The sequence below is a fragment of the Musca domestica genome, unplaced genomic scaffold (genome assembly GCF_030504385.1).
Source record: "Musca domestica strain aabys unplaced genomic scaffold, Musca_domestica.polishedcontigs.V.1.1 46, whole genome shotgun sequence".
Classification (NCBI taxonomy): Eukaryota; Metazoa; Arthropoda; class Insecta; order Diptera; family Muscidae; genus Musca; species Musca domestica.
The window spans coordinates 6556830-6571856 of record NW_026712336.1 but is presented as its reverse complement, the minus strand read 5'-3'; the positions used below and the strand labels follow the sequence as shown (position 1 = coordinate 6571856).

Sequence of the window (15027 nt, the reverse complement as noted above, 5' to 3'; positions counted from 1 at the left end):
CATAATACCCTGACCATCTTGTGGTGTAGGGTATAAAAATGTAAAAATTGTGGCGTTTGACTTTTTTGCAGATTTTTTTATCTCACCCTGTTTTTTTTTTTTTTTTTTGAAATTAAAACAAATCAAATATTTTTCGGTTTTCTTTCCGTCTTCTAACTCTCAGAAGCTATCTCCTCATCGGAATAGAATAAGTCTTGATATTCATGGAGAAATCTTCGGTATGTAACTAATTCCAGCACTTTCTAATTAAAGCGTTCTTTATTGCCCCATTTCCTCATTTAAAGGGATATAAATTCATAAATGTCCAAACATATATATACACTCATTTAAATTTAATTACCTATGAAATATTATTACCAAAGATTTTTTATGCAAATTACATTAATAACTACTCGGGTTAATGCTGCTGAAAGTCATAAACAATTGTAAGAACAAATGAATGAATGAATTAATGGCTTAGAAACGGCTAAAGATTTTCTAGAACAAAAGCTAGGCAAAAATAAAAAAGCACAAATTCCTATGGAATAAAGTGATTGTTTTACTTTGGGCTCAAGAGCTAGGGTGGGGTACCACTGGAAATATTTCGTATTAACTGAAATTCTGTTAACATATCTATTTCTGGTCGCTTTACCAAATAATGACCCAGTTTCCGTTCTAACATACCAAACAAACATTTATTAGTATTTTAAGCCATTTAAGGAAATACATTCAAATTTGTCCATAAACAATGGCCCTGCGGAATTAACTTCGTTAGAACAATGAAACAATTTATAGTTGCTTTTTTAGCAATTTTAAGATTTTTTTTATCTGTTTTAGAATTTTAGCGGTTTCAAACGGAAGTACGGCCAAGTGAGTAATAAATGGACCATATGTTTTTTAATTGCCCAGCATAGGAACACCGGGTCATTGGCATGCCTTAGAGGTTGGGGGAGTGTTAAAGGTCATACGTTTTTTAATTGAAAACGGTAAATTTTGTGAAATTGTTTAGATTCCAGGAAACAGGTTTTGCAAATGAGGGAAGTTTGTGTCTTAAGTCTTTTGTTTGGGTACATTAAACAATGATATACAATGTGGAAATGTGATATGAAAAGTTGTCATAAAAATGTGAAATAACAAATATTTAATGTTTCCTAAAGATTCGTAAAAGTAGTTTTTTGAAAATATCAGAACAAAAAAAAAAATGGAAATATTCAAACGACTATCAGAGCCAGAAACATGAAATATTTAAAAATAATTTCAAAGGGCGTATCACAGGAAAAAAAAAAGAAATTTTTAAAAATATTTTTTCCGACAAAACAGAGCCTTAAAGTCGACTTTTAAAAATCAGGAGCATCGATGCTAACTTTTACAAATAATTTTTTGAAATACTATCACAGCCAAAATCTTAAGTTTTAAGGAATAATTTAAATATCAGACGAAAAATACTTAAAAGGGCTATCGGAGCAAAGAACCTGAAATTAAAAAAAAAACACACATTTCCAATGGCGTATCAGAAGAAAACATGAACTTTTATAAAATATTTTTTCGACAAAACAGAGCCTCATTACAGACATTTAAAAATGATTTTGAGCAGCATCAATGTTAACTCTTAATAAAATATTTAGAAAGGCTATTCCAGCCAAAATCGTAAATTTTAAGGAATAATTTTAGACAACGTTAGATCTTTAAGTGTGAATTTTTTAACCATTTGTTTATAGATCGTCAGAGCTATATTTACATATACAGGCGAACTGAAGACAGGGAGGAAGTTAATATCGGCGAGCAAAAATTGTGTTTTAATAGAAGAGCAAAACGTAGAGCTCTCAAGATCAGCGGGAGTGAGTCTTTACAGAGGAGCGAAAGGAAATCCCTCTCTATGGACCAGCGAAGGAAGTCTTTCTACTTAAACGAGACAACAAAGGCTATCCCCCATGCAAGTTTGCCCCACTGACAAGCTAAAAACAGTTTCGATAGACAAGCAGAAGGCTGCCGGCCTTAAGACGACCTTAGAATATTCTCTATCGACGAACTAAAGGCAATTTTTGTAGATAGGGAGTAATAGGGACATAGAGTCTCTATGACGAGCAGGAGAGAGAGTCTTTCTAGACGAACAGGAGAGAAAGTCTCTATGGACGAGAGGGAGAGAGTCTCTATAGACGAGCGAAGTCTATGGACCACCGAAAGGAAATCTTTCTCCCCATGAAGGCTTTCTCCACTGAAGGACTGAAAACAGTCTCGACAGACGAGTTGAATACTGCCTTTAAAAACCACCTGACAGTATTCTGTACTAAAGAACTAAAGGACTTTTGTAGAGTGCAAGGGAGCCCCTATGGACGAGCGAGAAAGAGATATAGAGAGGGTCTATAGACGAGCGAGAGAGAGAGAGAGTCTCTACAGGCTAGAGAAATAGAGTCTCTACCAACGAGCGGGGAGAGAGTCTCTAAGACAATCTGAAGCCAGGAAGTCTCTCTCCATAGAGGAGCTGAAGGCCAGGGAGTCTCTCTCCATAGAGGAGCTGAAGGCCAGGGAGTCTCTCTCCATAGACGAGCTGAAGGCCAGGGAGTCTCTCTCCATAGACGAGCTGAAGGCCAGGGAGTCTCTCTCCATAGACGAGCTGAAGGCCAGGGAGTCTCTCTCCATAGACGAGCTGAAGGCCAGGGAGTCTCTCTCCATAGACGAGCTGAAGGCCAGGGAGTCTCTCTCCATAGACGAGCTGAAGGCCAGGGAGTCTCTCTCCATAGACGAGCTGAAGGCCAGGGAGTCTCTGTCCGTAAACGAGCTGAAGGCCAGGGAGTCTCTCTGAATAGACGAGATGAAAACAAGAGACGAGCTGAAGGCAGTGAGTCTCTCTCCATAAACGAGCGGACGTCAGGGAGTCTCTGTCCACAGACGAGCTGAAGTCAAGGGGTCTTTCTCCATAGATGAGTTGAAATTAGGGAGTCTCTTTGCAGACGAGTCCTGATCAGGCCGTCTATATAAATGATACCTGTGATCAGGACGTCTATATCGGTTCATTTTTTGCTGAAGATCTCTAGACTTTCTCATAGATTTATAAATCATAGAGATCTGTAAATCGTTCCTGCCAATCTTTCCATGGCAGATCTTTGCATTTCCCCATATAATTTTAACAGAATAACAACATCTTTAGATCTCTTTATGGAAGATCACTAAGTCTTCTTTTAAAAGATCTTCGGACTTGCCACAGGAAGATCTTTAGACCTTTTAAAAAAATCTATAGACCTTCTCACAGAAGATATTTAGATTTCTTATGGAACACATTTTTCTAAAGAAAATTTGTCGATCTTTGTTGGAGGAACTGAAGATCTGCAGTTATACGGAAATCGATAGGTCATCTCCAACAAGATTTGTAGAGTCTTTCCTAAAAAAATCTTCTCATAGAAAATCTTAATAAATTATTTTACATTTTATGTAGATCTTCAGCTTTAGCCGGTCAGTCATCTCATGGAAGATCTTTATATATCCTCATAGCCAGAAGATTTATAGGGTCTTTTTGTTAAAAAAATCTTCTCAAAGGAAACCTTAATCAATTCTTTTAATTTTAGGTAGATATTTAGCTTTAGCCGGTCAATCATCCCATGGAATATCTTTATATATCCTTATAGCATTTTTCCAGAATTTTCCAGATTCCAAAAAAAAAAAATCTGAAGATATTCAAATGTAAGATAACTAGGCCTTTTTATATCTCTGGACCTACTAAAGTTAAATCTTTAGACCTTCCTTTAAAAAAATATGTAGACTTTCCAAAGGAGATTTTTATATTTCTTATGGAATACCTGCACATTTTTGTAGAGAAAACCTGTCGATCTTTGTTAGAAGACCTGTAAATCTGCAATTGTTCTGGAAAGCCATCGGTCTTTTCAAGAAAGATTTGTAGACGCTTTCCTAAAGAATACGTGTAGATTTTCTTATAGTATTTCTGTTGCCCTTCTCAGAGAAAACCTGAATATATTCTTATGTAGATTTTTTTTATAGGAGATCCGCAAGCTTTATGTAGAATATCTGGTTTTTCTGCAATAATGGCTACTGCACTTTTTAAATGTTTTATTCTCAAGGGTAGTTCTCTCTTGAGAGTAAAAAAATTTAATAGAGCAGTAGTCATTATTGCAGAAAAGAAGATGTTCTACATAAAGCTTGCAGATACTTGCTCGAAGAAGATGTTGTATATCGAACAGTGTTGGCTTGTTTGTTCGGGATACCATAGTATTTTGTTGTTACAAAGTGGTCAGGCTTAATCCCTTTATTGTTGTTTTTATAAAAACAACGTTTGTTTATTAGCGGAGAACGATGGTATTGTTTACCAGGGGGTAAGGCAGGGAATACCTAGGTTTCGGAAAGAGTCACCAATCCTCATCAGTTCCCGTGTTTTTTGTCTGGGATATTCTCTTTCCGAAACCTAGGTATTCCCTGCCTTACCCCTGGTAAACATTACCATCGTTCTCCACTAATAAACAAACGTTGTTTTTATAAAAACAACAATAAAGGGATTCAGCCCGATGTTGTATATCTTTTAATAGAAGATCCACAGACCTGTATAAAGGTGAGCAGCAGTAGGAGTTTTTATAAAGACAAATTGCAAGAGGAATTCTTGTACAAATAAGCCGGAGTAGCTCAATGTAATTTTTCACTGAAGAGGCTTTTATCTTCCTTTAGCAATTCTATATATATTCAAAAGGAGAGTCTCTTCATGTATGCGATCTGCGCCAGAAAAACTTATACATATTGCAAAAATCTCCGTTGAAAATTTATATTAATCAAATTTCAACTCTGAGAATACTTCCCATCATTTCAAAGCATATTTCCAATGCTTCGCAATATGATTTATGACCATTTAGGCTTACCACTCCAAAATCATTATCGGTGATTGGCAATAAAACGAAATGAATTTAAGACATGATATCGAAATTCTTCCTCACGTTGTGAATTGATAATTAGACGGCTATGAAAAACGGATTTATGGCAAATATCGTTCATTATGTTATTGGGTTTATTATGGCATTCTCGCGAACAATAAAAAAAGAAATATAAATCACATTTTTGTAAGATTCAATGAACTTTTGAGGAAAACAGAGGACAAGAAGAAATAAAAATTTCATGTGGAGATTTTTCAATTGTGAGTCATGGGGTAATGGTTACAAGACTTTTTTACAAAGAAATTGATTTGTCGATGTCGAAATGTAATAAAATTCTTCATACTGCATGTACTTCACGTAATTCTTGCGAAAAAGAATTTCCAAAAGGACTTGGGATATGTAAATTCATTGTAACCACCAAATTTCCATATTCCACCCAAAAAAAATCGACATTGTTACAAAATACCAAACCTTCTTTGTCATATGATGGCCTCCCCCTCCCCTATGCTCCCTTATGCATAATAGTTGTGATTTTTCTTGATTTGCATAATAAAACCATTTGGTAACCAACCATGATTTACGAAGATTAATATTCTTTGATTCGATTCATTCGAATTGCCATTCTCAGCAACTGAGTGACAGTCTATTGTCGATTGCAACGATTTGTGATGATGACAAATTGTTTTGGTTTTTTCTCAATTTTTGATTAATTTTTGTGAGCAACTATTTTGTCAAAATGTTGCAAGAGGTTAGATAGATTTGGAATCTAACATTGATTGGTAATTGGATATTGGAACCAAATATTTATGGTGGGCTTACCCACAACTTAATTGTAGTGGGAGATCAAATATCTCCTCGAAAATGACTCAAGTTAAAACTGGAAATGGTCAGAGGATGATGCAACTAGTTCGGAACGTAAATTCTGCTCAAACTTTTTTTTGTGGGAAATTATGAGAATCATACTAACTATAACCGCTAAAGCAGGATGAGATGAAAAAACTGCAACCAACTTCAGACTGCTGTCATTTCTAAGCCACTCATCCGACATCTTTTAAAATTATTCCAGTGACAGCTCATTATATTGTTTACAGGCGTACAAAAGCATTTTTGGTGAGAATTTTCCAGAAAAAATCATTCGTTACAGAATTCAAGCGTGATAGTGTGATCTCTTTATATTTGGCCGAAAAACCACAAGTGGCTATCGTTAGAGCACTCCAGCATTTAAATATGAAGATATTTAAATTTCTTACCGAATACATTTTCATAAAGAAAATCTGTCGATATTTGTTGGAAGACCTATAGATCTGCTATTGTTCAGGAAATCTATAGGACTTCTCCAAGAAGATTTGTAGAGTGTCTCCTAAAAAAATCTCTTCTCAGAGAAAACCTTAATAAACTATTTTAGATTTTATGTAGATATTTAGCTTTCGTTCCGGTCAATCATCCCATGGAAAATCTTTATATACCCTTATAGCATTTTTACAGATTTACCACAAAAAAAACGGAAGATATTCTAATGGAAGATAACTAGACCTACTAAAGCAAAATCTTTAGACCTTCCTTTAAAAAAGACTTTCCACAGGAGATTTTTACATTTCTTATGGAATACCTGCAGATTTTCGTGACATGTCGCTCTTTGTTAGAAGTCCTGTAGATATGTAGTTTTTCCAGAAAGCCATAGGTATTTTCAAGAAAGATTTGTAGACGCTTTCCTAAAGTATTTTTGTTGACCTTCTCAGAGAAAACCTGAATATATTATACCCTCAGCCATATGGCTACAGAGGGTATATATCATTTGATACGGTCAAAACGTGACTAGTCGAAATAACGGTTTTAGACCCTAGGTCTCTTTGGACCAAATCCGTTTCAGAACATTTGGAGTCGATCTAGAGATGTCCGTCCGTCCGTCCGTCCGTCCGTCTGTCTGTCTGTCTGTCTGTCTGGCTGGTGCGCACGATAACTCTCCAAGGGAGGATCCGATTTGGTCCAAACTTGGTACATCGTAATATCTTTGTCATACTTAGATCGAGTTCGGAGATGGGCAATATCGGTCCACTCCTTCTGGTACCTCCCCCACAAAAAGTTGGAATTTGCAAAAAAATTATTCTTTGCACAGAAAGAGAAAGGATAATCCGATTTTGCTCCAACTTTGCAAATCCTAATATTTGCGGCAGTACTCGATCAGGTGTGAAAATGGACAATATCGGTCCACTACATCAAGTACCTCCCCCACAAATGGTCAAAATTTTGAATAATTACAACTCTCATAAAATGTGATGTACGAGTCCGATTGTCTTCAAATTTCACACATCCCAATATTTATATTAAACCAAGGTCTGGTGTTAAGATGGAATATATCCGTCCACTCCTTTTGGTACCTCCCCCACAAATGGTCGAAATTTTCAAAAATTACATATTTTTTGCACAGAAAGAGAAACGATGATCCGATTTTGCTCCAAATTTGCAAGTCGTGATATTTGCATCAGTGCTAGGTCTGGTACGAAAATGGACGACATTGGTTCACTCCTTCAAGTACCTCCCCCACAAATGGTCGAAATTTTAAAAATATATATTTTCTGCACAGAAAGGTAAGCAATAATATAATTTAAGACATAACGCTCAAAGAAAGCGAAATAAGGATCCAACTCTCTTCAAATTTCACACATACAAGCATTTTTGCTAACACCAGATCTGTTGTGAAGATGCTATATATCTGCGAACACATGCTGGTACCTCACCCACAAAGGGACACAATTTTCAATATTTTTATCTGCCATAAATTGCGAAACAACTCAGCGATTCTTTACAGTTGATTTATCCATCTGCTATTATAATATTTATATCGTATTTATTTAGGTCCGATACGAAATGAACAATATTGACCCATTCTTTCAAAACCCACTCCATAGAGGGTGAAGAGGGCTGAGGGTATACATCTGTCGGCAAAACCGACCGATACTTTTTTACTTGTTTTTATATCGTTTTTTTATAGGAGATCTGCAAGCTTTATATATTCTACATCTGCTTTTTCTGCAATAATGACTTCTGCTCTTTTTAAATTCTTTACTCTCAAGAGAGAACTACATACTTGCTAGAAGAAAATGTTGTGTATCTTTCAATAGCAGATCCACAGATCTGTATATAGGCGAACAGCAGTAGGAGTTTTTATAAAGTCATATTGCCATAGAATTCTTGTACAAATACTCCAAGAAGATTTGTAGAGTCTTTCCTAAAAAAATCTTCTCAGAGAAAACCTTAATAAATTTATTTTAGATTTTATGTAGATATTTAGCTTTTTTTCCCGGTCAAACATCCCATAAATGTTTTGTGTCTCGTAACATCGCTCGTTACCGTGATACTGGTAGTGTAGCCCCTCGACGTTAAGTAAGTGGACGGAAGAAAACAGCAACATCTGCAGAAATGGTTCGAAAAGTAAAGATGCGACTCGGTTGAAACCCGCGTCGCAGTGGCCGAAAAATGGCTCGTGAGCTGAACATATCGCAATATTCCATTCGGCAAATATTGAAAAATGAGCTGGGGATAAAGCCATTGAAATTCCAAAAAATGCAAGAACTTACACCGCAACAGAAAGAAAATAGCCTAAAAAGAGCTAAAGAGTTGCTTCGCTTGGCCGAAAGTGGTGAACTGCCGAATTTGGTTTTCTCCAATGAGAAAACATTCAGCAGTGGTCCAGCAGTTTGTAAACCAACAAAATGATCGTGTTTACTTGCCAAAGGGGTCAGCTGAAACCTGGCGGCAACTTCGGTTGGTCACCAGAACTCAAGTGCCGGCCATGGTGATGGTGTTGGCCGCCATAACAGCCGATGGTCGCTCTCCGCTCGTAATAATCGAACGTGGCATCAAAATAAATGCGGATTATTATCGCGGTAATATTGTGGAGGGTGTATTAAAGCCTTAGGCACGCCAACATTTTGGCCTCAGACCTTGGACATTCCAACAGAACTTACACCGCAACAGAAAGAAAATAGCCTCAAAAGAGCTAAATAGTTGCTTCGCATGGCCGAAAGTGTTGAACTGCCGAATTTAGTTCTCTCCGAAGAGAAAACATTCGCTGTCCAGCAGTCTGTAAACAAACAAAATGATCGTGTTTACTTGCCAAAGAGGTCAGCTGAAATGTACACCTTCGGTTGGCCACCAGAACTCAAGCGCCGGACATGGTGATGGTGTGGGCCGCCATAACAACCGATGGCTCTCGCTCGCTCTCAGCTCGTACTAATCGAACGTGGCATCAAAATAAATGCCAAATATTATCGCGAAAATATTCTGCAGGATGTATTAAAGCCTTGCAAACACTTTGGCCGCAGACCTTTGATATTCCAACAGGTCTCAGTACGCGCCAAGAATGGTTACAAAATGAGGTTCCTCGCTTCATTTCCAGCTCAAAATGGCCATCAAAATCTCCGGATACCAATCCGATGGACTATTGTGTCTGGAGTATTTTGGAAAGCAAGGTTAGCAGTAAAAAATACCAAAGTGTCGATGACCTCAAACAAGCGTTTCGCCGGGAATGGGCCAAAATGCCACAGAGCAACATTCCGGCAGCCTGTGACGGTTTCATTGGCCGTTTAAAGGCTATAATTCGTGCCAAAGGTGACCAATTCGAACAAATCTAAACTTATTCTAAAATTTGATGCTATTTTCGACATTTTTTGCCCGTGGCATCAGAATAAATGCCGAAGATTATCGCGAAAATATTATTGAGGTTGTATTAAAGCCTTGGGCACGCAAACATTTTGGCCGCAGACCTTGGACATTCCAACAGGTCTTAGCACGCGCCAAGAATGGTTACAAAATGAGGATCCTCATTTCATTTCCAGCGCAAAATGGCCACCAAAATCTCCGGATACCGGATACCGTTGGACTATTGTGTCGGGAATATTTTGGAAAGCAAGGTTGGCTCTAAAAAATACCAAAGTGTCGATCACCTCAAGCAAGCGCTTTGCCGGGAATGGCCAAAATACCGCAGAGCAACATTTGGGCAGCGTGTGACGGTTTCATTGGCCGTTTGAAAGCCATAAAGCCAAAAGTAGCCAATTCTAAGAAATCTAATTTTATTCTAAAATTTGATGTTATTTCCGACATTTTTTGCTTTCATTCAATAAAATTTAAAAAAAAAATGTAAAAATTTTGAAGTCACCCTGTATATGAATAGCTGACTTCTACACCTTCCTGCCAATATTTTATATAAAACCATTTTAAATTCCCATGAGCATCAAGCCCTCTCTACGAAAAAAAGTGAAATCCTCTCTCCCAAGTTTGTGTCTTAAGTCTTTTGTTTTCCACATTGGCGCCTTTTACATTTCACCACTGTAAACATATAAATTACACAATCTAAAACCAATCTATTCGATGGTGAATACATTTACTTCCTAACAACCACATAACAGTGTCCTTACACCACACACATACACATGCTAACATATATACACACACATCCTGTCTCTCTATTAAAACATAATTTACACTTTCATATGCAAATTTTTTTCTGCATGTTCGTGACTTAAGTCTTTCACATTTATTTCACATTTTTCGTAGTTGTTGTTGCTTTTGCACTGCATAATCACCCAGAAACAAATTGAGCAATTAATTGAAATTTGAATATTTAACCCAGTGTTGATCACTGGTGATAGTGCAGTTTTTGGGCCGTCAAAGAAAGCAGTGATGGTCATAAATTAAATGGCTAACGATGCTATGCTATGTGATTCCGTTTTCTGTTTTTTTGCAAATTCATGGCGCAGAGGAACTTACGCGGAAGTTTTATTTGATTGAAATCGCCAAACGCAAAATTTTATATGAAAACATTGTAATAACAGTGGCCAGTGGCCGTCCTCAACGTCGTCATCACCTCTTTAGCGAGCAGTTATATGTGCTTAACATACGCCACACAGCGTTAAGTAAGCAAACATTTAAAGAAAAGGAAAGTAGTTGAGCAAGAAATTTAAATTAAACCATTACTCTGGGGCAAACATATGTGAGTGATCACAAAAAAAACAATAACAAAAAAAAAAAAAAAGAAAAACAAACTCAACATAGCCACCGCAGAATATTATATACTTGAGGAGGAAGCTTTCATATACAAATGAGAGGGAAAGAGGTCCTATAAATAAGCGAGAGAGAGACTCTATATACAAATGGGAGGGAGGGAGTCTCTGTAGACGAGGGGGAGGGAGTCTCTATAGACGCGGGTGAGGGAGTCTCTATAGACGCGGGGGAGGGAGTCTCTATAGACGCGGGGGAGGGAGTCTCCATAGACGAGCTGTGGAGAGAGTCTCCATAGACGAGGGAGTCTCCATAGACGAGCTGGAGGGATTCTCTATTGACGAGAGGGAGGAAACCTCTATAGACGAAAAGGAGGGAATCTCTATAGACAAGCTGGAGGGAGTCTCCATAGACGAGCTGCTAGGAATCTCTATAGACGAGCTGGAGGGAGTCTCCACAGACGAGCTGGAGGGTGTCTCCACAGACGAGCTGGAGGGTGTCTCCATAGACGAGCGGTAGGGAGTCTTTACAGACGAGCGGTAGGGAGTCTTTATAGACGAGCTGTGGAGGAAGTCTCCATAGACGAGCTGTGGAGGGAGTCTCCATAGACGAGCTGTGGAGGTAGTCTGCATAGACGAGCTGTGGAGGGAGTCTCCATTGACGAACTGGAGGGAGTCTCCATAGACGAGCTGGAGGGAGTCTCCATAAACGAACTGGAGGGAGTCTCCATAGACGAACTGGTGGGACTCTCCATACGCGAGGGGGAGGTAGTCTCTATATACGACGGGGAGGAAGTGTCTATAGGGGAGGAGTCTCTATAGACGAGGAGGAGGGAGTCTCTATAGGCGAGAGGGAGGGAGGGAGGAGGAAGTGAAGATAGGCATTCTCACTATAGAGTAGTTGTAGGCAGGGAGTCTCACCTTAATCGAGCAGGAGGCAAGGAATATATATAGAAGAGCTGAAGTCAGGGAGTCTCTATAGACAGAGAGTATCTTTATAGACGGGCTAAACGCAATAAGTCACTCAATATACGAGCTAAAGGCAGGGCCTCTTTGTCCATAGACAATCAAAAAAAGGGAGTCTCCATAGACGAGCTGAAGGTAGGGAGTCTCACCATAGACAAGCTGAAGACAGAAAGCATATCCCCAGACGATCCGAAGGCAGGAAGTCTCTATATGCAGAGAGTCTCTATATAAACGGGCTGAAGGCAGGAAGTCTTACGATAGACGAGCCGAAGTCAGGGAGTCCATAGACCTGCAAAAGTTAGGGAGTCTCTCCATAGACCAGCTGAAGGCAGAGAGTATCTCTCCATAGACGAGCTGAAGGCAAAGAGTCTCTCCATAGACGAGATGAAGGCAGGAAGTCTCACCATAGATGAGCTAAAGGCAAGGAGGAGCAGAAGGGAGAGAGGCTCTCTCCATAGACGAGCTGAAGGCAGCGAGTCTCCCTCCATAGACGAGCTGAAGGCAGTGAGTGTCTCTCCATAGACGAGCTGAAGGCAGAGAGTCACTCTTCACAGACAAGCTGAAGTTAGGTAGTCCGCCCATAGAAGGAAGTCAAAGAGTCTCATCCACAGACGAGCTGAAGTTAGGGAGTCTCACCCATAGACGAACTGAAGTCAGGGAGTGTCTTCATAGATGAGCTAAAGCCAGGGAGTCTCTTCGTAGACGTGCTGAAACCAGGGGGTCTCTCTATAGACGAGCTGAAGCCAGGGTGTCTCTCCATAGACGAGAAGAGTGTCTCGCGATGAACTGAAGTCCCTCTGCATAGACGATCTGTTAATACTGGTCAGCACAATGACTTTTCCATTGAAGAGCTTTAGGGATGAGCTCCATTGATGGGCAATTCGGACGGCAAGAAGTATCTTCATAGTGTATGAAGGGTATCTGTAGACAAGCGGAAACGATTTTCTTTTTCAGACGAGCTTAAGGCCGTCTCCTTAGACGAATTGTTCCTTCTGACCTGCACAATGGATTTCCTATTGGAGGGCTGCAGGGAGACACCATTGATGAGCGAGTTGAACGAGTAGAAAATGGAGAGGAAACGGTCTCTCTGTAGAAAAGCGGACGACGAGCAGACGACATGACGGAAGTCTGCCTCTCTCTTAAGACGTGTTTATTTGCTCTCTTGAGGCTATAGGAAATGACTCTCTCTTTCTATAGAAGAGCTCAAGGGATTCTCTTTCTATAAAAGAGCCCAAGAGAGTCTCTCTCTATAAAAGGGCTCAAAGGAGTCTCTCTATATGGATGTTTGAAAGGGAGTCTCCTTTTATACAGACGAGCTAAAGGGAGTCTCTCTAAAGCTGCTGCCTATCTCGATGGTTCCTATAGACATCCTATAGGCTCTTTCTACAGATGAGCTGCTGACTCTGGCATTCTTTAGTCTTTAAGAAAGACCAGATGGAGACTATTGTCATGGTCCAATCACAGTAGTTATGGATGCCCTAAATGTAGTCCACATGGATGTCCTGGGATACATTAAACAAAAAAGGTTCAAGGCAGTGGATATAGTCGAGCTATATGAACAGATTATTTTAGTCTCAAACCTAGTTTACAGCGGCGAGCAAAAGCTTTCAAAAGGGATACTTGGTAATTTTTGGATTATTTACAGAAGAGCTTTCCCGCTCCTCAAGAAGTTTTTGTTTTTTGTCTGTTTCCATATCTGTCTTCCCGAACTATTGTATTTCCACATTGCATGTTGTAGGGTATGTCAAATCACCCGAAAAATTACACAAAACCAGCAGCAAAACATTTAACAACTTTGCAAACAACTGGTAGTGAATAGATGAAGTAATTGATGGATTTGACAGATGAACAGACAGGCAGACACAATAATTTACACGACGAGAGGGGGGAACAGGGGACTAAATACTCAAAACACAAAGATGGAATCCATAAATCACAGTTTATTTTATGGTCATGAATGGCAATAAACATCTTCGTATTTTTTTCAAAACTTACCTCATCTTCAATCTTTTCCAAATTCACGCCATGCGTTGCATTCGCATCCTCGTTCATATACCACATTGGCAGCTTGTGCAGTTCACCTTTCTTGTACAGTCCTTGGGTCTTCTTCAGTGTTAAATTGAGCTTTTCGCCAAAAGCTGCCAGCTGTACTTTATGTTCGTGTATATCCTTAACATGTTTACGCTTGGAGCCATCGTGTAGGCTATTGGCCTTCTTCGATGACATTTTCACCTCACTAAAATATGGTGTCTTACTGAGATCTTTCTTCACGTGATGGGCATCGGAAGTGTCGTTCGGTGACAACTCATCCAGACTGCGTTTTCGACGGCGATAATTACTGTATTGCGGTTGCGCCGACGACGATGCATCGGCACTGTGTTCGTGGAGCAGTTGGACAATTTCATATTGTGGCACTGCATCGTGAGAGTCGACATGGAATATCGATTGCAGCTGTTGCGGGGACATTTGTTTGTGAATCTGGAAGAAGAAAAGAATAATTAATAAAAACAAAAATACTAATTAATTTATAATAAACAAATAATTATGTAAATAAAATAATAAATTAAATAAATAAAAAATCTGTACATTTAAAAAGTGAAAGCAGTGAGTCTTCCTAACAGAGAACTTGTCCTAGGGTTAATAAGAGAAGTCTTAATTGTTGTACCCCAGTGAGATCATTTACCAATTAATTTTAACTTATAATCTGTCCAAACCATAATCCATAACCCATTATCTTGTGCCAGGTCACCTTGGCCTATTTTCGAACATATTTACTTATACATTCAGGTGTTATCTAAATACTAATCGAATTAATTTTACAAAAAAAAACAGATCACTCGAAAAAGTCAAAACATAATCAGAAGATAATTAAAAAAAAAAAAACAACAACAACAACAACCCTCCAGATTACGATAGGCAAAGTGCCTACCACTCCAAATTGAATTATGTGGTCATGTAATTGAATCTGAAACATAAATGGGATCGTGTAAATATTATGAACTGCAGATGAATATCAACATGGGAAGGGATTTTCTTTACGCGAGCTGAAAAAAAAAAAAATACATAGGCGAGCGGCAAAAATTCCACTCAGGCGAGATAAAGAGAGTCTCTACAACTACCAAAAGCTAGGCTCTATAGACGAGCGAATGGTAGTCTCCATAAGCGAGCTTGGGGAAGTCTCCACAGACGTGCTGAAGGAAGTCACCAAAGAC

General features: G+C 38.9%; 1 protein-coding gene across 2 annotated transcripts in view; it reads right to left on the bottom strand.

Moving 5' to 3' along the window:
- Positions 1 to 15027, bottom strand: part of LOC101896425 (A disintegrin and metalloproteinase with thrombospondin motifs like) — a 232801-nt gene that overhangs the window by 155469 nt on the left and 62305 nt on the right. For both annotated transcript variants that reach the window (XM_059127546.1, XM_059127547.1), the window contains exon 3: positions 13811 to 14293. In XM_059127546.1, coding sequence (XP_058983529.1) covers positions 13811 to 14293 — 483 coding nt within the window. The remainder of the gene's footprint in view (positions 1 to 13810; positions 14294 to 15027) is intronic.